At 38.2% G+C, this 22,892-nt stretch overlaps 1 protein-coding gene across 1 annotated transcript in view; it reads left to right on the top strand.

Moving 5' to 3' along the window:
* The window catches only part of INTS6 (integrator complex subunit 6), a gene marked incomplete at its 5' end in the record, with an annotated part of 47,141 nt that extends 25,991 nt beyond the window's left edge, over positions 1-21,150 (top strand). The window contains 14 exons of the mRNA XM_084279096.1: positions 3,665-3,848; positions 4,838-4,963; positions 5,803-5,957; positions 8,677-8,829; positions 8,969-9,101; positions 9,593-9,687; positions 10,106-10,216; positions 11,818-12,033; positions 12,142-12,268; positions 13,509-13,651; positions 14,326-14,560; positions 15,507-15,878; positions 16,341-16,434; positions 20,564-21,150. Of these exons, the coding sequence (XP_084135222.1) occupies positions 3,665-3,848; positions 4,838-4,963; positions 5,803-5,957; positions 8,677-8,829; positions 8,969-9,101; positions 9,593-9,687; positions 10,106-10,216; positions 11,818-12,033; positions 12,142-12,268; positions 13,509-13,651; positions 14,326-14,560; positions 15,507-15,878; positions 16,341-16,434; positions 20,564-20,657 (2,238 nt within the window). The 3' untranslated portion in view covers positions 20,658-21,150. The remainder of the gene's footprint in view (positions 1-3,664; positions 3,849-4,837; positions 4,964-5,802; positions 5,958-8,676; positions 8,830-8,968; positions 9,102-9,592; positions 9,688-10,105; positions 10,217-11,817; positions 12,034-12,141; positions 12,269-13,508; positions 13,652-14,325; positions 14,561-15,506; positions 15,879-16,340; positions 16,435-20,563) is intronic.
* Between the last annotated feature and the right edge of the window lie 1,742 nt (positions 21,151-22,892).

Here is a 22,892-nt window from a genome sequence, read left to right as displayed (position 1 = left end):
GAAACTGTACCTTGGGCTGCATCAAATGCTGGAACAGGCTGCCCAGAGAAGTGGTGGATGCTCCGTCCCTGGAGGTGTTCAAGGCCAGGTTGGATGGGGCCCTGGGCAACCTTGTGTAGATCCAGGCCTGGAGGTTGGTGTCCCTGCCTGTGGCAGGGGGGTTGGAGCTCTATGATCCTTGGAGTCCCTTCCAACCCAGACCATTCTATGATTCTATGAAATGTAGTGTGACCAGCACATTGAGGGAGGTGATTCCATCCCTCTGCTTTGGTGAGACCCCACCTGGAGTACTGCATCCAGCTCTGGGGTCTCTAACATAAAAATCACATGGACTTCTTGTGGCAAGTCCAGAGGAGGGCCACAAGGATGATCAGAGGGCTGCAGCACCTCTCGTATGAAGACAGGCTGAGAGAGTTGGGGTTATTCTGTCTGGAGAACAGAAGGTTCCAAGGAGACCTTATTGCAGCCTTCCAGTACCTGAAGAAGCCTACAGGAAAGCTGTTGAGAGGCTGCTTACAAGGGCCTGGAGTGATAGGACAAGGGATAACGGCTTTAAGCTAAAAGAGGGCTTTGGTTTAGAGATGAGGAAGCCCTCTTACTGTGAGGGTGGTAAGGCCCTGGCACAGATTGCCCAGAGAAGCTGTGACTGCCCCCTCCCTGGTGGTGTTCAAGGCCAGGTTGGATGATGCTTTGGGCAGCCTGGTCTAGTGGAGGGTGTCCCTGCAGGGTGTCCCATGGCAGGGGGTTGGAACAAGATGATCCTTGAGGTCCCTTCCAACCCAAACCAGTCTATAAATCTTTTTCTCACTAACCATTGTGTAGGCTGAAGAGGAAAAGATGTGCCTGCCTTCATATTGAAATACTTTGAAGAAAAAGAAATTCAAGGCAAGACGTACATTTTTGGGGCCCATCTTTTTCCATTAGGGATGCAGTTATGTTAATTCAACACTAATTTTAAAAAAACCCAAGCAAATAAATGGTAACTGGAGGTGAGTAGATAAGTTAGTAATGTCTGTGGAGAATGAGGACTGGTTTGAATCTGTAACTTCTCCAGTCATATGGATTTTAAATTAAACTGTGAGAAAGTGAGGACATTTAACTTGATGCTGATGCTTTGCATGTCATCTTACAGTTTGATAATATTTCTGATAGCAATATGTACATAATGCAATGGGTTAGTCCCAAGTACTGTTTGGTTTTGGGTGGGGCTCTCACTATAGAAACAGCTAAGCTGAAGAATGGCTTTCTATTTTAAAAAAAAGTGAACTCAGGATACTGTTGGTTCAGTGTCAAATGGGATACTTTGTGTATAGAAATATATATGTATAAAACACATATATGCTCCCTGAAGAAAAACAGTACTGTTGTATAGGTATGCTTTGTAAGACAATATGTGATTTTCAGAGCTAGTAAATCTTCTCTTCACTCAGATGTAAGTGGGAGTTTGGTAAATGACACTTCTTAATGTCCCAAGTGAGGACAGCATAGTGCTGGCAATCGAGTCCTCTTGTAGTGAAACTTCTAGGCTGTGGCTAATCTTTTAACCAAGTTTCCTGCACCAGGCAGCTGCTGCTGGCTCTGTGTGTGAAATTAAATGTGATTCCCAGAGGTGCTGTGACCATTGCTGATGGGCTGGGCCTTGGGCAACGACTCCGGCTTTGAGTCAGCTGGTGTTTGCTCTGTCCTACCTGCAGAGAGCTTCTGGCTGCTTCTTGCATGAGCCACCCCTGCAGCACCCCTTCTCCACCAGAACCCAGCCACACAAAACTACAACAGCCAATTAGACCAATCTAATGTGAAATATTTGGGGGAAAATAGTGCTCTTATGTGCAGCCTGCTTGCATCAGCAAAAGCAGAAATTTAGGAGGAAGCATCAGGTACGCTGAGAAGTCCACAGTGTTTTGATTCTTGCTTTCCTCTTTGTGAGAGTGGGTTTTGTCATGTTTCTTCCTGGTTTTGAGACTGTGTCAATAACTGGATTATTTCTCGGATTTGAAGACTTGTGTTTTTCCCAAAATGAGATGGTTGCAAATACGTAAACACAAATAGCCGAGGGGTCGAGTTCAGAAATGAAGTTCAATGTTCTCGAGTTTGTATCTTAAAAACAAGCAAACGAAAAATCTTCTTCAACAGCTTGTTGCAAACTCCTTAGCTAACCCATCATGAACTAAAAGTGAAGTCAATTTGTCATGGGTGCTTCTGTGGACTTGCATCAATTTTTGGAAGGTACATGTGGTGTCCTTTGCTAACGTGGAGTCCAAGTTGAGAGTTGTGAGTTTTGAATGCTGTACAAGAGGGAGACTGTTTGAGGAATTGTTGAGTTTCCTTCAGCTTTTGGGCTTAATAGTTGTATTGGCCAGGTAATGAAAATATTTGCACTTGAGTCATTGCTTTGGAGATTTTTTTCCCCCTTTATGGCTGCAGTGCTCCAGATGAAATGAGAATTTTGCTTGTACTGACAGTGGTATCATCAGCCAGGGATCTATCAAATTTTTCTGAAACTTCTATTTACTCGTTGTAAGTCCAGTGTCTGTTCAGGGCTTCTGCAGTTGAATGTTTCGATAAGCTTTCTTTTCCTACTAATCTCTGTGTGAGGTATCTAGATGCAAAAAGAGAGACTAGAGTCTGCTGGATGCCTCATGCTGTCTGTCCCTCAGAAGCTGAAACATTATTTTTTTCTTGTTTCAGTTAACTAGTTATAAAACTATCTCCAGCCCTGGGAATTTTAGGTGTTCTGTTAATCTCTGGTTGTTGCTGTTATGGTTGATGAATAATACCCTGGCCATTGCTGTATCTTTAATGCATCATCCTCAAGGCCTGAAACTTGAATCTCTTTACTATCTCTTCTGAGAATTAAAGCAAAAAGAAATGCTCCCAAGTGTTGTATGTCTCTGGATGCTATCTTCAATGTTTTGAACTAATACTTTTGTGTAGCTCTTTCCAGAGCGACAGCACAGGACAAGCAATTCTTCCTTGTGTAGGTAGCTGTGGCTGTTACCTATCACCTAAATGTGACAACTCATTTTGTATTTCAGTGTAGATGTTGATCTTAATTGCTGCTTTTCACTTAAAGCACAGGCATGAGTTTAGTTGTGTGATATACCTGAGCTGTGTAAAATCTCTGCCTTCTGATTCTATAACTATCACATTAGTTCACTTGTTGAAGCTGAGTTACTTGGAGTAGTTGATCATGGCAGATAGCTATTTTTGAGCAGCTATACCCAAGTTACATTTTTTTCTGCAGGAGCCTCAGATTAATATTACCTTTTCATTCAGTTGTGCCTTTTATCTTGAAGAATCAGGGAAAAGTCTGAGCTGAGCATGGTCCTGTTCTGCAAAACATTGTTTGAAGATGACTGCAGCCAAGCAGTGTTACTGCCAAAATTCTAAAGAAAGTATTCTGCTAATTCTGAACTTTAGATCTGTTTTAAAAAATGGTTTTTTTCCACTTGGTTTGTAACTCTCAACTTCATGCATCATGTTTGAAAAGTTTGAAGTGTTGATTAAATGGGATGTCTTGCTTGTAAAGTACCTTAATCAAATTATAAATACCTGTGGAGAGTGTGTAAATTGGTATGATATGTAGAGTGACTTGCTGTCACTATGTACCTTGAGCTTTTTTTTTTTTAAAGCAGTATATTCACAGATTTAAATTCCTTTTCAGCTCCATTTACCTCTCAACTCCCCTCTACCTGGAAGTGAGTTGACTAAGGAACCCTTTCGATGGGATCAGAGGTTATTTGCTTTGGTTCTCCGTTTGCCTGGTATTACAGCACCAGAATCAGAGCAGATGACAGGGGTACCGGTGGATGACTCTGCAATCACACCCATGTGTGAAGTCACAGGAGGTGAGTGCCCTGCTTTCCTTTGACAAGTTGATATTAATGAAAATTGTTATGAATTCAATTTAGCTCTATTAATCTTGTACATGTGGTGGAATAAGTATTTCTAAGTTCTTGTAGTACATGTAAAAACCCACAACTCTGCTACAATAAAACTCAAGACAATTAATGCATTAAAGCTACAGACAAACTTGTGTAACCTGTCTTGGAAGAGCATGAATCTGCCTTCTTTAGCACTTTTTTAGAAGAGAAAAGTTACTTTTTTCTAACACACCTTGGTGTCACAATTGGAAACAGAAGCAATTGAGTCTGTTGTGCAGTACAGTTTTGCTAAGTTCCTGTCATAGTCTGATTTAAAGGAGCTGGAAGTGAGGGAAATGTGTTGTTGGGTTTTTTCCCCTCCAGAACATGCAGAATTTCTGCAATGCAGAATGCATAATAATTATTCAAAATTAATACTTTTCACTCCATCATAGCTCATATACTTATCTTAGAAATTATATTCCAGATTAAACACAGGCATGAATTTCATAATTTGTAAAAGATTTTTATTACATCATGTATTAAAACCATCATGATTCTTCTGATGCAGCAGAGGGGATATGACAGAAAGCAGGCAAGTGGATTTAAAAAGCATTCCACAAGGATTTGATTCCACTGCTTTCTGTCTAATGTAGGCTATGCTAACAGTGCTTTGGCTGAAATTCCTGGACAGTTAAGTGGTGTTGATGCCTGTCACAAGGGGGAGCCCATTTTCCATGAATACAACCAAAAATGAGTTGGGCTAAAACCCAAACGTTTCCAATGAGATGCATGTAACGCTGTCACTGCTTCACTAGGCTGCCTTGAAGCTTGAAGGCTGTTGGGTAGAAGCTTTGAATCAGTGATCCATTCATATAAATCTCTGTGTGTGGCAGGCAAACAGCTTGGAATGATCCCAGTTGAAATAAGGGCGGAAACACTGACTAACCCTCACCTTGACTGTTTTGTCCTAGGTCGGTCATATTGTGTGTGCTCTCCAAGAATGCTGAATCAGTGTCTTGAGTCATTGGTGCAAAAAGTGCAAAGTGGAGTGGTAATAAATTTTGAAAAAGCTGGACCAGATCCCTCACCCATTGATGGTACTTGGAATTTTTTTATACCATGTTATGAAATGGCAGGGATGACTATCAATATAATTTAGTGAACTTAGTGTAATAGTTGCCAAAACAAAAGGGAAATTGTTACAATTTCAAAGACATTCTTACAAAAATCACCTGCTACCTCTGAAATTCTGTTTTACTTTTTCATAATACCGACTATAACTGCTAGACACTGCCTAAAACCTCTACATTTGGTCATATTACTCAGTTATTCATGTCAAGCGTAGTTAAATGGACTCACGAGTTTTAAGCAGTAGTTTTCAACCAGATAGAAATGTAAATGGCTTAATATGAAGATACTGTGGGTTTACTAAATTAAACAAGAAAGGATAAGCATGTGAAGTGGCTGCATTGAGTTAAAATAGCAAATATTACTGTGCAGCCTAAACTTCTCATTCAAAATGGTTTAACTGGGTCCCTTTTAGGGTATTACTGGAAAACGTTTGTGGGATTTTTTTAGTCTTGCCTTGCTGCAATTAAAAGTCCATCATTATTAGTCATGTGTATTTTTATTTCTTTTATTGCATGGAAATTTGTAGCTTATCTGTTAATGAGGAAGAAACATTAATATGAAGGACTCCATATAATTGGCTTTCTCAGCTCTGATCCTGTACACAGTCAATACTCACTTGGTTTCTTATAGTTTCTGGGGTTTTGCAGAAATGCTTACTGACAACTGTCTGCCATTCTTAGGAATAATATTAACTGCAGGAAGAGCTTCCCTGGGGGCACAGTACTTAAACTGTTAGCAGAAGTTGTTTAATACTCTTTCGGGCTTTAATGTTATTTGGACTCATAAAGCCTTTTTTCTTCTGTAGATGGACAAGTGGATATATCTAGACCCTTTGGACCCCAACCTTGGCACAGCTGTCACAAACTTATTTATGTTAGACCAAACCCTAAAACTGGGGTTCCTATAGGTCATTGGCCTGTTCCTGAATCCTTTTGGCCAGATCAAAATTCTCCAACGCTGGTACGTACTGAAGTTAGATGAAATAAAGGGTTTGTTAGGGGGGAATATTCCACTGTTTCCTGCTCATTGATTTTTAAATCGTATGTACTTCATTGTAGCAAGGAGGACACACATAAGCCTGTGTTGCAGTTATCTTGGATAAATTACTGACGAGCAAATAATACTATGAGGTTTGCTTTTTAGTAACTTTGAAGCATTAAGAAGTTGCCTATAACAGGTTTATTTGCCAACCTGGCACATGCATGAAATGTTTGTTTGAGCTCTGTTAAAATACCAAAGGAGATATAAGGTGGCATTTTGATAATAGACTATCACATTCTATTGCCTCACAGATGGTATTAATAGAAAATAGTAAGTAAGATCATCCCAATTTTAAATCCTTGTGATAGAACTGACTTCATTTTGGCAGGTGAATGTATTTTCATCTGCTGCTGTTCAGTGTAACCCTACCTTCAATTTATCCCAGGTAGAGAAACTGACCTTTTTTTTTAATACTGTCTACAGAATTAATTTTATTTGTCCTTTTCATAAAAAGAGTGTATGTCACTGCCTATTGCTTGATTCATTAGTCTGTTATAATGTATTTTTGTATTTCTGTTAATCTTTGAAAATCATTGAAGTAGAAATAATGCAGTTGTATAATTGTTCCCTGTGTTTCATGATGATTTTGATTGAATTTGTGTGGGTTTTTTGATCTGAAACTAGTGTGCTGACTGACTGGTGAACTCACTGAACTTTTAGTGAAGTTTATCTCCTTTGAAAAATAGATAAAAGTCCTTTGAAATACAAGTTGTTGAGGAGTGATACAAGTATGAAATGTTAGTCATGTTTACAGGTTTGATATTGCTGGCATCTGTGGCCTCATCCACTGAAGGATGTGGATGCCTTTCTGAACTACAAAGCAAACTAGCATATATGAATAAAAGTAAATATGCTATAGTAATTAAAAAAAACCCAAAACATCATTGTGTACTGAATATTAAGAAGCTGCTCTGTAGGAAAACTGTCCCGTGTACTCCTTGTAATCCCTATCAGTGGTGTACCTGCCTCTGTTCACTGTATAGAGTCAGTACAGTTTGTCTGCTACTGCCCATCTCGATTGAAATTGCTAAAGTAATCTTACCAAGTGAAGAGTTATTGTTCTAAATCTGCTAAAACATGAGATTGACTTACCTAAATGGTGAGAAGTAAAAAATATCTCAGTTGTAGCAAATACAGCACTCAACTGCATAAAGCACTGGATTGTTGCATGTGCATCTAAATTCCTGTTGCTATCAATTGAAATTCCACCTTGAACCTTCCTTATGCATTGTTGGGGAGCTAAGTTTGCTGATAATGTTTCAAGGCTCATATTTCTATACTGTTCTGAAAACATGGTGTAAAAAAAGAGTCCATAGATGTTTTTCTTTTCTTCCCTGTGACTTGATCCGTAGTGGAGAAGTCTTACTCCAACAGCAGTTTCGTGTACTGTATGTAACAACACTATTAAGGCTTCTTTAAATTTTAAATGAAAATTTGCTAATAATTGTTGGCAGATCAGCATGTAAACGGCTGCTCCCACTGCTCTGAGGTAAAAATAGTTCTGCTGTCCATCCAAGGGTTACAGGACTTCTCAAGTCTTAGCATTCAACTTCTTTTGCAGCCTTTTTATTCCTAATATAACTGCTTCATGGCTTGGTCAAAAACTCCACCAGAACTATTTATTGGAGGCATCTTCTTTGAAGAGAATTGCCGTCCTTCAGTTGGTTGGGCCTCCTGTTATGTGTGCATGTGGACAGTACACCTTCTGCAGAGTGGAGACACTCAAGGCAAGATAACATTTGGGTGGCTCATCCTAAAAGGAAGAGGCTAGAACTTACAGATGTAGAAAGATTACTTTTGAGGTGAGGCAGTAGGAAGGCCCAAGGAACCCTGTGTTTCCCTAGTTCATCTCACGTATTTATTAGTTACCTTCTTGTAAAGAGATTAAATGGAAGGAGGCTTCCCACTTGAGTTCTTCCTCAGATTCTAGTGGCCTTGGAGGAGGCTCAGGGTAAGTATGAGCTTACGTTCCTCTCCTGAAAACCCTACTGTGGAAGGCATACAGCTCCAATTTTCATCGTAGACAAAAAAAATCAGCTTTTTCTTCCAGCACAAGAAATTTCAAATATATTTTTGACCTGTACTTGAAACTCAAGGCACAAAGGCCTTTTCGCTGTGATTAATAAAAAGATTAAAACCCAGAAACTTGAATGAATTGCACTAATGTTTCACAGGCCCTGAGTTCTTTTAAAGCTTGTTTTTCTTGAATTCATGCCGCTCTTGGCTATTGTAATTTAGTTTGAATTTTGTAACTCTTAAATTTCTGAAGAAGGAAAAGTGTTGGAGGAAGTCTGCAAGTGTGAAAGTACTTTTATGGTGAATAAAAATGGGCATGCCCCAGAGTAGTGTTGAAGAAGTGGGTTTTACTTGCGTTCACAATGTTTTTACCTGCATACTGTTCTAGATTTACTAGGTAAAATAATTGGCATTTATTTAGAAAATAAGATTCCTCCACATTTTAAGTGTGCTAACGTTATAAATTAATTGCTTCAGACTCATTAACAATAAATGAGCCGTGTATTGGGTAGGCTCCTTAAAGAAGTCTTTTTTCAAAGTACCTGTATTGCTTTAGTTGTCATAGCTCAATTGTGTTTTCATCATTGTGGAGACTTACTAACAGTGGAATGCTTATGTTTAGCCACCTCGCACATCTCATCCTGTGGTGAAATTCTCCTGTACTGACTGTGAACCGATGGTCATTGACAAACTGCCTTTTGATAAGTATGAGTTAGAACCTTCACCACTGACCCAGTTTATCCTGGAGAGAAAATCCCCTCAGACCTGCTGGCAGGCAAGTAGTGTGTGCACTGAACTGAAGTTATTTATAGAAAGCTGTTTTTCACAGATTTTACTATGTAATCAAAATAGGATGTAAAACTTCAGCACACGATGTTTTGTATTTATATACAGCATTATGTGTTTTATTGCAGGTATATGTGAGCAATAGTGCAAAATACAGTGAACTTGGTCATCCTTTTGGTTACTTGAAAGCTAGTACAGCGCTGAATTGTGTGAATTTATTTGTGATGCCTTACAATTATCCAGTCCTCCTTCCACTACTAGGTAAATACCACTTCACAACAATTTTCTTAGGTGGTAGGCAATTAAAAATTGATCTTATCTAAATAGATTACTGCAATTAATGCTGGTATTAATCACACACCTGTAATAAAGTAGAATGTTGAACAACATATTTGTCATCAATAACTTGTTTCACTTGTCACCTATTGTCCAACCTCTGTGACTAGGACTCGATGTGTAAGATGATTTACTTAATCATCATTCTTTCAGATACGTTTTGGTCTGGTTTCTTCATTTTAGGAGCTGTTTTTCCCCAATCTGTTGTCTCAGTTACCAATTCAATTTGATAAATAATTTGTTAGGCTCATTTATTAATGCGCATTTATAATTAATTTAGTTGCATATATGTTAAAACACATACATTAAGCATTAAGGAGTTGGCATTTCTCTGAGAGTTTCTTTTATTAGAAAATAGAAGCCATGCTGTCTAGACATGCCTTTCATTTTGTCTCTCTCTTTTTCATAACCATCAGATGACTTGTTTAAAGTACACAAGGCAAAGCCTACGTTGAAATGGCGACAGTCATTTGAAAGCTATTTGAAGACAATGCCTCCTTATTATCTTGGGGTAAGATGACCCACTGTTTTAAAACTTCCATTTTATTAGTTACCTATAGTTATCTTTCCGCTATGGGTGTTTTCTCTATGCCAAGTAGAACAGATGTTAATTTATGAGTAGCTAAACATAATGCACAATGATATTTACTGTTTTCCCTGGAGTCCTGTAGAAGGCTTGAGACCTGAATGTTATGAACATTTCATCAGCTGTGACTCGTATATAAATGATATCTGTTAATAATTGGTTCCATATGAATGGAACAATGCCTTAAAACATCACGAAAAGTTGCTGCCCTGAAAGTCTTTGTTTTTCTTCTTTTCTAACTTTGAGGAGCTCAGGTTCTATTTGAAATGGGTACAAATAGTTGAAGTATGTATACAAAACTTGTAAAGTAAAATATGACTGTGCAATGTATTCCGTGTTTCAGCCTTTGAAGAAAGCTGTGAGAATGATGGGAGCACCCAACCTTATAGCTGACAATGTGGAATATGGACTTAGTTACAGTGTCATTTCATATCTCAAAAAGTTGAGTCAGCAGGTAATGTTGAAGCAAAAGAGCAGTAAAAACTTATTCTAATAGCAGGCTAATCTTAAAATAACTCAAGTTCAATGGTTTTGAAGGAAAAAAGAGCAGAAAAATCAAGTTAATACCTTCCCATAAGCAATTAGCATAAAAGCTTTTTTTTTTTAATTAAAGGAAAACTTAACATTTAAATATAGACTTTATAGTTTGGGGTATAAAGATAGATATGGAGGTACAATTTTTTTTTTTTAATTTAAGGAGCATTTTTACTTGTACAGACAGTAGCATACCTTTGTCCAAAATGAAATGTTGTCTTGCCTTAGATATTACAGATGTTTTTTCAGAAAGTAGAGATTTATACTTTGTGCATCTGAATCAGAAAATGTCCTTTCTTTGGCTTGTGAAATGAAATGGGAAGTGTTCAGTAAATATAAACTGACATAATTCATAATCTCAAATAAATATAGAGACATAGCAAGTGACCTTTTGAAATTGTTGACTGTGTTCAGAATAGTGCCAGTATCTTTGACTAGTCTCCTGCACCAGCTAAAGCATTTCTGCCCTGCTACCTCCACTTTTATTTTGTTGAACTGTGCATGTTAAGCTTTCTCATTCAAGGTAGTAAAATCTTGCAGTAGGCTTGAAACTTCAAGACACAGTAGTGTAAGGACTTGTCTTAAACTAATGAGTTCTTATGGACCAGCTTTTTCTTGAAACATTATAAATGATTGAGGAAGCAAACCTCTTGTAGTTTACAGTATATCCTATTAAATGATAGTCATGTTGCTTAGTATTCTGTAAAGTGAACGGACAGCTCAATCTAGACATTTTAGACTCCTAAAATGTAATGACATTGCATTGCAATTTATACTTAAAGCTTTTTGAACTTCTGAAAGGCTCTGGTAGAAGAGACAATGTTCTTAACTACATATTCAGATTTTGAGTAGTCTACAAATTTATGTGAAACTGCAAAACCAACATTGGCAGGTTTATTACTAAATTACTTTTGGCTCTTTGTTCAACTGCATTCTGCCAAAAAGTTGGTGTTTATGAACATGTTTAACTTTGGTACAAATCTAACGTAATATTGGGGGTTAGGTTGGTTTAGTCAAACAGAATCAGGTATTATCAAGTATTTATTGATTATTAATGTTATAACTATTGTTATTGAGCTTTTAAAAAGCCGGTAGCATTGTGTGACTGATCACAACTATAGTTGTGGAAGAATCAGTCTTTTGAGAGTTGCAATGTTTAGCTGCTATCGCAGAACACAGTCTATGTGAGAACAGGTAGACTTGCAGGGAATTACTAGTCAAATTATGGCATTTTATGAAAATAAAAGCATTGCATGCATATTGGTGCTTAGATACCATAATGGGCAGCAGAGGAGAAATATGCAGAAGACCTAGGCACAAACTGTTCACTTTATTTTAAATTGTAGTAGGCATTAAGTGGTTATGTATTAAGCACTCCTTAAGCACTCGTCCTGGTAATGGTCGTCATAGTGTATTAGCACATTGTTGAATCTTCTAGGTAGGAATTTAAAATGAATAAGTCTGACTAATCCTTTTAAGAGCATATTGTCAATTTTATTTATTTATTTATTTCAAATTAAGGCCAAAATAGAGTCCGATAGAGTCATTGGCTCTGTAGGCAAAAAGGTAGCGCAAGAGACTGGAATTAAGGTCAGAAGCAGATCACACAACCTGTCTATGGCACATAGGAACGATTTTCAACATCTGCTACAGGGGATTACTGGGGAAATTCCTCATAGACCTCTAGACCTCAATATGAAGGAGTATGCTGGGTTCCAAATAGCTTTGCTGAATAAGGTAAGCACCACTGTGTGTAATGTTGTTATTTTCAATATACTTCCATTGAAATGCTAGATATTGTTTCATACATGGTATTAATTGGAACTTTATTTACTGGAACCATAGGATTTGAAACCTCAGACTTTTAGAAATGCTTATGACATACCCAGAAGAAATCTTTTGGATCAGTTAACACGAATGAGATCTAATTTACTGAAGAGTACTTGCAAGTTCCTCAAAGGACAAGATGAAGGTTAGATAACAGTTTATTTTTTGCCTGTGATATGATTGCTACTGAAAAATGAAGACTGTAATGAATATTGTATTCGTTAAAACTTAGGGGAAGCCTGATACTGCCATTAAACTGCATGGGGGGTTTTTTTAGATATTTTTTTCCTTAAAGAACTTTTTGCAATCAAAAATGGTGAGGATAGAGAAGATATAGATTCACTGCCCTGTCCTTTAGTCCATATGAGGAGACTTGGGCTTTTACATCATTTGTTCACTGTGTTTCCCCAACTTCCATGATATAATTGAGAAAGTAATCACAGGGCAGTTCTGAGCATTACACTCTCCATACAGACAGATTGTGAACAGAGTAAAAGTAAGCTTACTCACTGGGAGCTGCCAGTGGAATACTTTTACTTTTTAGGCCAACAGAAAATAGTTCAGCAGTCTGCTAATTTATTCCTTTACCTTTCTGCTGTGTCTTCTGGCACTACTTTGACATCTTAATAAACAGAAAATGATAAAATAAGTGGAGAAAATGAGAAAGGCAGTGCAAGTGAAAGTGCATGTTACATTAGTCCTGTTGCTACTTAGTTCAGGTTACCACCTGTGATCAAGTGCTAATGTAATGTGAAGTGCAGAGAAATTGCACTTTGGGGTAGTGGGGTGGGTTAAAACACATAATAGAAAAAATCCCTAACACTAGATTTTATTTCTGCTAGTTTATGTTTTGTTTTATCAAAGGCTTGGCAACTTTAAATACACAAGAACAAGGTCCTATGGATTTCAGTAATTTCTTGATAGCAGTGATCAAAAATCACTATTGCTTTGGGGAAAATGCTAGTCTCACCAACTAAAATTTGGGTGGCTAAAAGGAGTAGAGTTGTGTAAAAGCTGTATGCATCATGGCATTACTACGTTGCGTTAGCTTTTGTTTGTAGTACTGTTGTAGTTATTTGTTCCCAGTCTCACCCATCTACCCTGTGAAAAAGTTATGGGATAACTATTGGGTATTTCTGTGTGGTAATGATAAATCCACAGGGTGCACACTTGTTCAGTTAAGCAAATTTTCTACACTTAAAACATGATGTTATAAATGCCAGTTAGGCAAGAATAATGGTGAGTTTTGCATATTTATTTTTTTTAATAAATTTTATTAATTTTTTTTAATAAAGACTGAAAACTGGAGGTTTGATGTGGATGATAGGCTAAATTCTAATACAGTGAGCAGTATCATGTCTTAATAAACCCTTCTGTTATGATAGATCAAGTTCACAGTGTACCTATAGCACAAATGGGAAACTATCAGGAGTATCTAAAGCAAATACCTTCTCCGCTCCGAGAGCTTGATCCTGATCAACCACGAAGGCTCCATACATTTGGCAATCCATTCAAATTGGACAAAAAGGTGACTTTTCTGTAATGCTTTTTGGAAAATGTGCTGTTGTGTGTGGCTGCTGATTAGGCTATTCAAAGAGTAATGTATCGGAGAAACACTTTAAAGTATTTTGAAAAGTGCTGCTTACGAGAAAGACTCATGGATGCTTTTCCCATAGGTAGTATCCCATGGAGGACAGTCTATTGGAAACGACTGTTATGCCTCTGAATTTTATTATAAGCTGAATACATTTGTCACAGTAGTATAACTAATATCTAATCAAGTTTCTTTTACCAAGGCTCCCCCATGAGAAGCTTCCCCTAACTTTGAGAGTATGGAATCTCCTTTTGTCCAAACCAGTTTTGGACTTGACCAAATTATCAATATGATTTAGAGCCTGGTCTTTTAAATGTTTGAGTCTTTTTGCAATTGCTGAAAAGGAAGTTTGACAGCGCACTCTGCTGTCTTACGTGGCAGGCTGTTGAATAAAGGCCCTAAGCACATTGGTTTAGTCTAGGAAGGATTTAATCTGATTTTCCCCTATTACTTCGATCAACAGTTGAGAATTCAGTGTACAGTGGTGTGTAGTGCATCGTTACTTTATACATGGTAAACATCGTTGTAACATCAAAGCATTTATTATATGTTATACTTTGTGGTTTTGGCTTAAAGTTTAAGAATTCTCCCCATAAAATTAATTACAGGGAATGATGATCGATGAAGCAGATGAATTTGTATCAGGACCTCAAAATAAACATAAAAGACCTGGAGAACCAAATATGCAAGGGATTCCGAAAAGACGACGTTGTATGTCCCCCCTGCTCAGAGGTCGACCGCAAACTCCTCCAGTTGTGAATAATCACATTGGAGGAAAAGGGCCACCGACACCTATTGCACAAGCACAGCCTGACCTTGTTAAACCTATTCCTGTTCACAAAAGTAAGTGAATTTTCATCATCTGTATTTTTTTTAATTTATGCAAAAACCTTATTTACTAGAAATGCCATTGGCTTGTTTCCCAAATACAGCATTTTATGCCTCACGTTAGGTTCTTTACTGAGAGCGTTGTCAAGCACTGGAACTGGCTCCCCAGGGAAATGGTCACAGCACCAAGCTTGACTGAGTTCAGGAAGTGTCTGGATGATGCGCTCAGTCACATGCTCTGACTTGGCTGGCCCTGTATAGAGCCAGGAGTGGGACTTGGTAATCCTTATGGGTCCTTTCCAACACAGGATATTCTATGATTATGTGATTTTTCTGAAAATCAAGTATTGAAATGTGTATTTGGGGTTAATTACAGAAAGAGTCAATATAGTTCTCCAGACAAGTCTCTTTCATACAAATGTCCCAGCATAAACAATGCATTTCCTGTATTAAAGGAGGAGACAGTCAGAAGGATGTTCTCCCTTTGCCTGGAAATTCAGATGTTCCTAAAGTATCACAACATGAAATTAATTTGAATTTTGCTGTAGGGCATTGAATTCACTTCCCTTAGTGTGGACCTGAGGTCCAATATAAGTCTTGTTTACTATTCCATGCTAAAGCAAACTTTATCATTTCAATTTAATGAGGAAAGAGGCACGTGCCATAAAACCACATTTTACAGGTGCTTTTTCTTTTAAAAATAAATTTAGTGCATGTAGCAATTTCCCTTTTCATATAAAGACTATAGCTTTGGGGTATTTTTAAAGCCATTAATTGCGAGGAGATGTAGTGATATGCTCAACATTAAAGCCCACAAACAGTTTTTCTTATGCGTAGCCTGTACAGTGGGCTATACAAGCTGAAGCATAGCTTTACTAGAGTTTCATATGGAACTGACTTGTTGACGTCTATAAGATGATAAAGAATGTGAAACTGGCTAATCTTCTGGGGTTTTTTTCAGCATCAGAAACAAATAATGATGTTGCAATGGATGATGTAGTTGAGAATCATGTTACAGACCCCCTTTCATCAGATGTTTTCCCAAATATTGCGGATTCGGAGTTTTCAATGTCCTCTTCTCCATTCAATTCATTGGACCGACCAGCCACTCATGCAGAGGATGTAGGCCACGAACATTTAGGGAATAACTTGAATGTTGATGGCTTTTTGGAGAATCATGAAGAATCATGTAGTAAAGAACAAAGTACAGAAGAGAACTTGCCAATGTCTTCACCAAGCAAAGGGAAAAAGCCAGTGCATTGCAGAAGTTCCAGAGAGATTAATATCGAGCTACGAGCACAAATTATGAAAGAGATCCGAAAACCAGGAAGAAGTAAGTATAGCAAATCTTTCCTCCAGGTGATGGGCATGACAGCTAGACAAAGGGTTCATGTTAGATCACTGCTTTAGAAAAATACTGAACCATGAGACGAGCAAAAGAAATTAAAAGCTGAAAAGGCTTGTTTTAAAAATCTCTGCCAAAAGCTTTCTGGATGAGTGATTAAAACATTGCTATACCTATGGATGTTCATAAAACTAATGGGTTTTATATTATCAGTATTAGAATTAGCTTGTTAGGTGTTCCAGTAATCTCCTGAACTGTAGTATCCTGTGGTTTTTAATGTTAGTGTTCATTAAACAGAATATTATTGCTACATGCCTGGTTGACAGGAGATACATACTAAAAGTTTACAAAAGCTGGATGAGATCTGTTGCATTTCACTCAGTATCTGTTACAACAGATACTTGCACGGGCATTACTTCAGTAACTGTGATTTTTCCTCTTCGCTTTTAGAGTATGAAAGAATCTTCTTTTTACTGAAGCACGTACAAGGAAGCTTACAAACCCGACTGATATTTTTACAAAATGTTATTAAAGAAGCTTCAAGGTAGGTAACTGAATTGTATTAATCTTACAAAACTGCACTACCTCCTGCCATACATAACTGCTTGACAACCATGCAGGTCTTTGTTTGGAACTTGCCACAGAATGCTTTGCGCTGCAAGGAAGTAATTCCCTAGTAAAAAAAATAGATGCACAGAAACTTCCTGATATGTGGTGTTTTCACAAGCTTACCTTTTTGCCTCAGATTTTGTCTTAAAAACATTAGCAGGTACAGCTGCCAAATAATCATAAATGTAGATGGACAGTGGTATAGAAAGAGAGGGTTACTTTAGAAAAGAATGCAGACTCCAGCGTTCAAGGGTGAGCATACTAATTTGAGAAACTGATGGAACTGCACATTACTGAGGGTTAGGCTTTCAGAAAAGGCTAAAATTCATTATTCTGCATCAATTCACAATCTTCTCCCAAAAATAGTTTTGAGATCTAGGTATGCTCCATAAAGATATGTCTCTACTCTTGAGATTTATTTTCTTCAGATACTGTAGTCCTGGCTGAGTCTGTGGAAATGGGAGATAGTTTGTCACTGGACTGGAGACACTTCTGGAGGATTTAACCTCCCTGTTGTTAATCTAGGTAGAAACTGTTCCTTTACTGCATGCTTAGGCTGACCATACTTGCTTAGCCTTCTGCATGTTTGCTAAGAGGAAAGAAAGGAGAAATGTGTAATTATGATTGGAACTAATATTGCTTGACTTGGAGTAAACTAATAATTCCAGCATCTTGCTTGAATCATAACTGCAATTTCAAAGTTTATTTCAGAAGCTTCAAAGAATAGTTGGGGTTTTATTTATATTCTAATCTGGTTTTGTGGTAGTCAGCTTTTCTCCTGCAGCATCATTAAATAAATTTTATTATTAAATAAAAATATTCTTTATATAAAACTACGCTTGCTGTTTATGGTACACTGTATGTTGGACATTCCTACAGCTCCTCTTTCCTACAGCCAGCTCAGTGGGGCGTAGAGATTTGTTTAGATCCTGCTCATCCTGTAGCAACAATTAATTTATCACTCTTTCACTTGATTTGTCTTTATTGTTATATGACCTGTCAGAGTCATTCCATAGCCTGTGGATTATATCCACTTCCTCACTGTCTCAGTGCACCAAACCAATACTGTTTCTCCCGGAGTCTGTGGCAGCCGTTGGTAGATCTGGAATATTTGTGCCTCTAAAATTAGGCCTGTTATATCATCTGTAATTCTCATTTCTGTTGTACAGCTTCTCTGTTCAAATTATCTGGAGTTGACTCCTTCCCTAAAAATTTGGCAGTGGTTGAGTGTTGCTGTTGGATGCATCAGAATTAAATCCTCTCACCTCAGCCAACAGCTTTCTGTATCTACTGGAAGTTCTGTTTCTCTTGACTGCTTCAAACTTCAGTTTTTATCATTTTGCATGTTGGAGCAGCTTAACCTCTCTCCTTCCTCTTCTCTCTTAGGTTAGTTTTTTTGTAGTGTGTTTATTTTATCCACATGGATAACAGTGCCTACAGCCCCTGTGCAGTTCTGTGCTTTTTTCCTTATCCAGGAAAGCTATCACATTTAACCAAGCTTCCTTGTTCCCTGCAGGAAACATCTCTAGGCTCTCCAGAGCTGAGACAGTCTTGGTTTCTGAACAGATAGCTGACCTTTGCAATGCCACAGAGTGCAATTCAGATTGGGATGCTTGCCCTATTTTCCCTGTTTCAAGGAGCTCTGACTCTGAACAGACTTAAGAAAGCTCTCGAGTATTTCAGCAACAAAGTATGTGTTTAAACAGCCCCCTTTCAATTCTGGAGGTTAATCCACTAGAGTTGTGAGTGGAGAGGAAGATTTCTAAAACAATCCACAGTTCTCAGCTTACTTTGGAAACTGATTGTCCTGCAGTTCCTCTTCTGATAGCAGAAAATCTATCACTTCTAGAAGCAGAAGGTCAAGATAGATCTTTTTTCCTTCAAGTTGACCATTAAAATAATGAGGATGAGGAGATACCACATCTCAATTTAAAATACTTAACTGTTTCTAATTCTGACAAAGACTTTCGTCCTCAGAGACACACATTTGTCTCAGCCTGGGTGGGTCGTATTGGTGCTTATAAAGAGTCCTTACTGAAGACAAGAGATGTGACTCCCCATGGATGTACAAAATGAAGAGTTATTCAGGAAAGGGCTGAAAGGAATTAGCCTATAGTGGAGAGGTCTTCAGTATTTCTGGAGTTGGCATAGCAATCCATTTATGGTCCCAGCACTAAGAACAAGTGGGGTTTTGTATTCTCTGCTGAATAGTCTAGAGCAGAAGCTGACAAAGCACGTCCTTCAAATCAGCCAACTTCTCAATATGAGGAGTTCATTTCCCTTTTGTTCTTCAAATTTAGAGTTTTAAGCTACTAATACACATAGCAAAGTCCAAAGTGTGTACCTAGACAAAAAGCTGAGTAATGCCTACTTGTGATAAAAGTGTTGGCAAGGATTATTACAACCAATTTCAAAATAATAATGAAGCTTTAAGCTTAATAACTAGAACTACTCAAGGACATCTTATTAGTAAGGGTGATGATAATATTCCTAGCAGAGTGAACAGTTAAATTAGAGTCAAGGCTTAATTCTATTAATTACAATATTACTGAATTTGGTAAATTGTTTCTGTTGCCTTGGAAAAACTTGTATGTTGTAGGGTTCAGCATCTGGGAAAAAACCTTTCAGTGAGATTTACTAAAGGGCTTGACATAGTGCACTGTAAGCCTGAGTTCTTGTGCCAACAATGTGAGGATAGATAGCAGTGTGGGTTTTTCCCCACCTTCCACCAGGCTTTAAGTTTGTAGAAAAAGTCTGGTGTTCACTTGTAGAGCTGCTTCAGAGGGGCCTGAAGGTATTCTGGAGAGTAACGTGCAGTCACTTGCATGGAATACAAGCATGTTAAATTTTCACAAGGACTGTATTATAGTAAAGCACTTTACTGTTAGCTTAAATGATTTGACTTTTACTAGAGGGGAGGAGAAGGAATAATTACCTATTTCCCAGGTGGTTAATTTTCAACAAGCAGGGAGCAGTTGTGAAAGCAATGAGGAAGAATGGGGGGAAAGCAGCGCTTGAAGTGTGGGGTTTATATGGAGTTATGGAGGACAGCAGTCGTGAGAAGGATGGGTAAGGGCCCAGAGCAAGGGTATTCAAAGAGGCAGTTAAATGGTTGGGAATGGGAGCTTGTTTCCCCTTAGTCAAACTGGGATTATGGGGAAGTCTGCTGTCTGGGAATTAAGGCAGACGCCACGTTTCTGTGAGCCAAGAACGTGGACTGGGAGGCCTGGCCAGGGCTAGAGCCTTTTGCTGGGGTTTAATAAGGTCACAGTTCAGGATAGTGCTGAGTTGAGAAAGCATGTGGTCTTTTCATTGCTGCTTGTCTTTGAGTATGCATAGGGCTGCCAAAGCATCAGTCAGAAAGTGACTTCTCAGATGCAGAAATGTTGCAAGGGGAGGGCTAGCTGGAAACAGCACGGAGCTGTGTGCCAAGGCAGGGGTGTAAGCAAAGGTCACAAAGCGGTCTGCTCTTCAAATTTATGTAATCAATACAGGACAGAACAGTAGAGACTCCAGGTATGGATTCCATCTGTATTTTCTTTATTTTTTTCTCAAACTTCTAATTTGTATTTTCTTGTCAGGAAATCTGCTCTGCACTGTGTGGTGGCTATTGCTCCACCAGTGCCAGCTTCCCTTAACCTTTGTGAATGCACCATGAGGGCATGGAAATAATCCATAAAAGTTATTGCCAGCTTTAGGATTACAGATCTCTTGGCATACATTTTGTTTCTGTGTTTTAGAACTTTACTTCTGGAAAGAGCAAACACTTAACTTCCCCCACGCCCTCCCTCTTTCTGGGGACTGAGTGATGTTCAGCAGTGTGCTAGAATAGACTGTAGTAAGCATAGTTTTCTATTCTCATTAAATGGAAAAGCAAGTTAGTAGTTTAACAGAATTTTAGGAGACAGTACTTACACATATGAGAGAGATATATAAAAAAACCACCTCATCATGCACTGGACTTAAAATGCTAACTGAAGTTTCCAGGGTTCAGTAAAAGTTTTGTGAACGATACCTCATGTAGTACTGTGCACGTCTATCATTATGGTTTCTTTTAAATACAGGTTTAAAAAACGAATGCTGATAGAACAGCTTGAGAGTTTTCTGGAAGAAATCCATCGCAGATCCAATCAGGTCAACCATATCAACAGCAGCTAAGACTCACTGCACACAAGAGAAAGCCACAGCAGGGCACTGCTGTCTTTACTTGCATTCATTTTTGACATGCACTCTTATCTCAAGTTCCTATGCCTGAAAGAATGAGAAGCTGCTCTATAAAATGATGAGAACATCATCTTTGGTTTTATTCTTCACTTCTGTTATTTTTGTAATGTGAAAAATATCACAAAACCATTTTTATTTAACTAAATGGAGAACTTCTTGCTTGTCATGGACTTAAGTGTCACTTTCCCTCAGGTTCTATTTTTCTTAATCCAACCTTCAAAACTATCACCTTTTAAGGTTGAACTTTGCCAAAAAGTTGCTTTGTAATTTTCAAAAAAAAAAAAGCACATACATTAAACAAGGTAATGTTTTGTATATACAGTTATTTTGGATATATTATTGTAAGTTGTATAAATGTATTTTGAAAAATATTTAAGAAAAGCACTTTTGTTATTCCATCAATAAAAGCTCTATTTTAATCTTTGTGTGGGATTGAGTACAGTTTTTATTGGAATAGTTCATTTTGCCTTCCCTTTCATAGAATCACAGAACATGTAAGGTTAGAAGGGACCTTTAGAGGTCACCTAGTCCAACCCCCCAGCAGTAAGCAGGGACATCTTCACTAGATCAGGTTGCTCAGAGCCCCATCAAGCCTGACCTTGAATATGTCCAGGGATGGGACCTCCACTGTGTCTCTGGACAACTTGTGCCAGTGATCCACTACCCTCATATTGAAGAGCTTTTTCCTAATATTGAACCTAAATCTCCCCTTTCCTAGTTTAAAGCTGTTACCCCTCATCCTATTGCTACATGCCCTTGTGCACAGTTCTTCCCCAGGTTTCTTATCGAACCTTTTCCCAGAGCTTCTGTGTTCTAGTGTCAGCTTTAAAGAACGAAGAGGAGTTTTGTATCACTGGATATTCTGGGTTTAATCAGAGAGTGAGTGGAAGGAAACTAGATCGCTGAAACGCCCTACGGTAGGATGATACCCTGTGCCCTTGTGTGCTTGGCGACTCGCCTAACAAACTGGTGTACTGTAGGCATGTTCACATCAAAGACAAAGCCCAGCAGCATCATGAGGATGCAATGTAGTAAATCAGTGGTGAGCAGCCTTTGAAGAACGTTGCACAGAGCTTTTATGTGTCAGAAGTTTTTATGTGTTCACAAACGCAGCACCAGGCAGAAGGTGCTGCTTCTTGGACATAAAATTCACTGAGTGCTTTATTGATCGTGTTCTTCATCTGTGCTGGATGCTCCTAACTTCTGGGAAATTTTGATTCTATGGGAGCAGCTCCCCTCTGATGCTTTTCCTAGGAATCAGTGGTTTGCAATCTTCACCCAAAATCTTTATGAGTCTTTATGGGTTTCTGACGCTTGTGCCATGAGTTGCTGAATCTTGTACTAAAACATTCTCTGTATCCCAACTTTTGTCAGGATGCTGAAAAAGGGATGCTTTATCCTCTTTCTGTGTTCTTCAGGAATTACTTAAAGTAAAATAAAAGGTAGTGAAGGTAGTACTGCTACTCTTTTGACAATAACATTTGCTTGGTCACTGATTGAGCAGGTATTTCTGCTTCCTACTTGTTCTATCAGTTTTGAAATGGCCTCTCAATATCATTTTTTGCCCCATTTTGCTGCTTGCTCTTTACCTTACTGTCTCTGCTGGCTTATATGTAAGTGTGGGACCAGGCTGAACTTCCATTTTGTTCTTAGGTGGGGTTGGGTTTTTGTTGTTTCGTTGAGATTTTTGGGGGTGTTTTTAGGGGGAGCAGGAAGGTTGTTGATTAGTGGGGATTTTGTTTTATTTGTTGGTTTTTTTTTTTTCCAGAATGGGGAAATAAAGTTGAGCTTGAAAAATAACGTGTGTCACAAAGTTTTCTTGTGGGATGCTTTCTTTCAGATGGGCTACATATTCAGCAGCAGTCCAGCTGACTTTAGCCATGATGGAGTTAAGCAGGAGCTCTTGGCTAATATTCTTAAACATTTCAGTGGCAAAATCTGGGTTTTCCTTGAATGTTTATATGCTTACTATCTTTGCTGTAGTTGTGGTGCTCATGATTCCTAGAGAGCTGTAAGTTTCCAATAGTGTGTACAAAATAACAAGGTACTAGAGGACTTGCTCACTTTTATTATTGCTGAAGTGTTTTAATAAATACATAGAATGTAACCTTAATTTCTTTGAAGGAAAGCTCACCACGGGAGAAACAGAAGACTCTGCTTGTCTGATGT

This window comes from Gallinula chloropus (genome assembly GCF_964237585.1).
Source record: "Gallinula chloropus genome assembly, chromosome: 1".
Taxonomy (NCBI): domain Eukaryota; kingdom Metazoa; phylum Chordata; class Aves; order Gruiformes; family Rallidae; genus Gallinula; species Gallinula chloropus.
The sequence above is the reverse complement of the archived record's forward strand: the minus strand, read 5'-3'. Positions and strand labels throughout refer to the sequence as shown.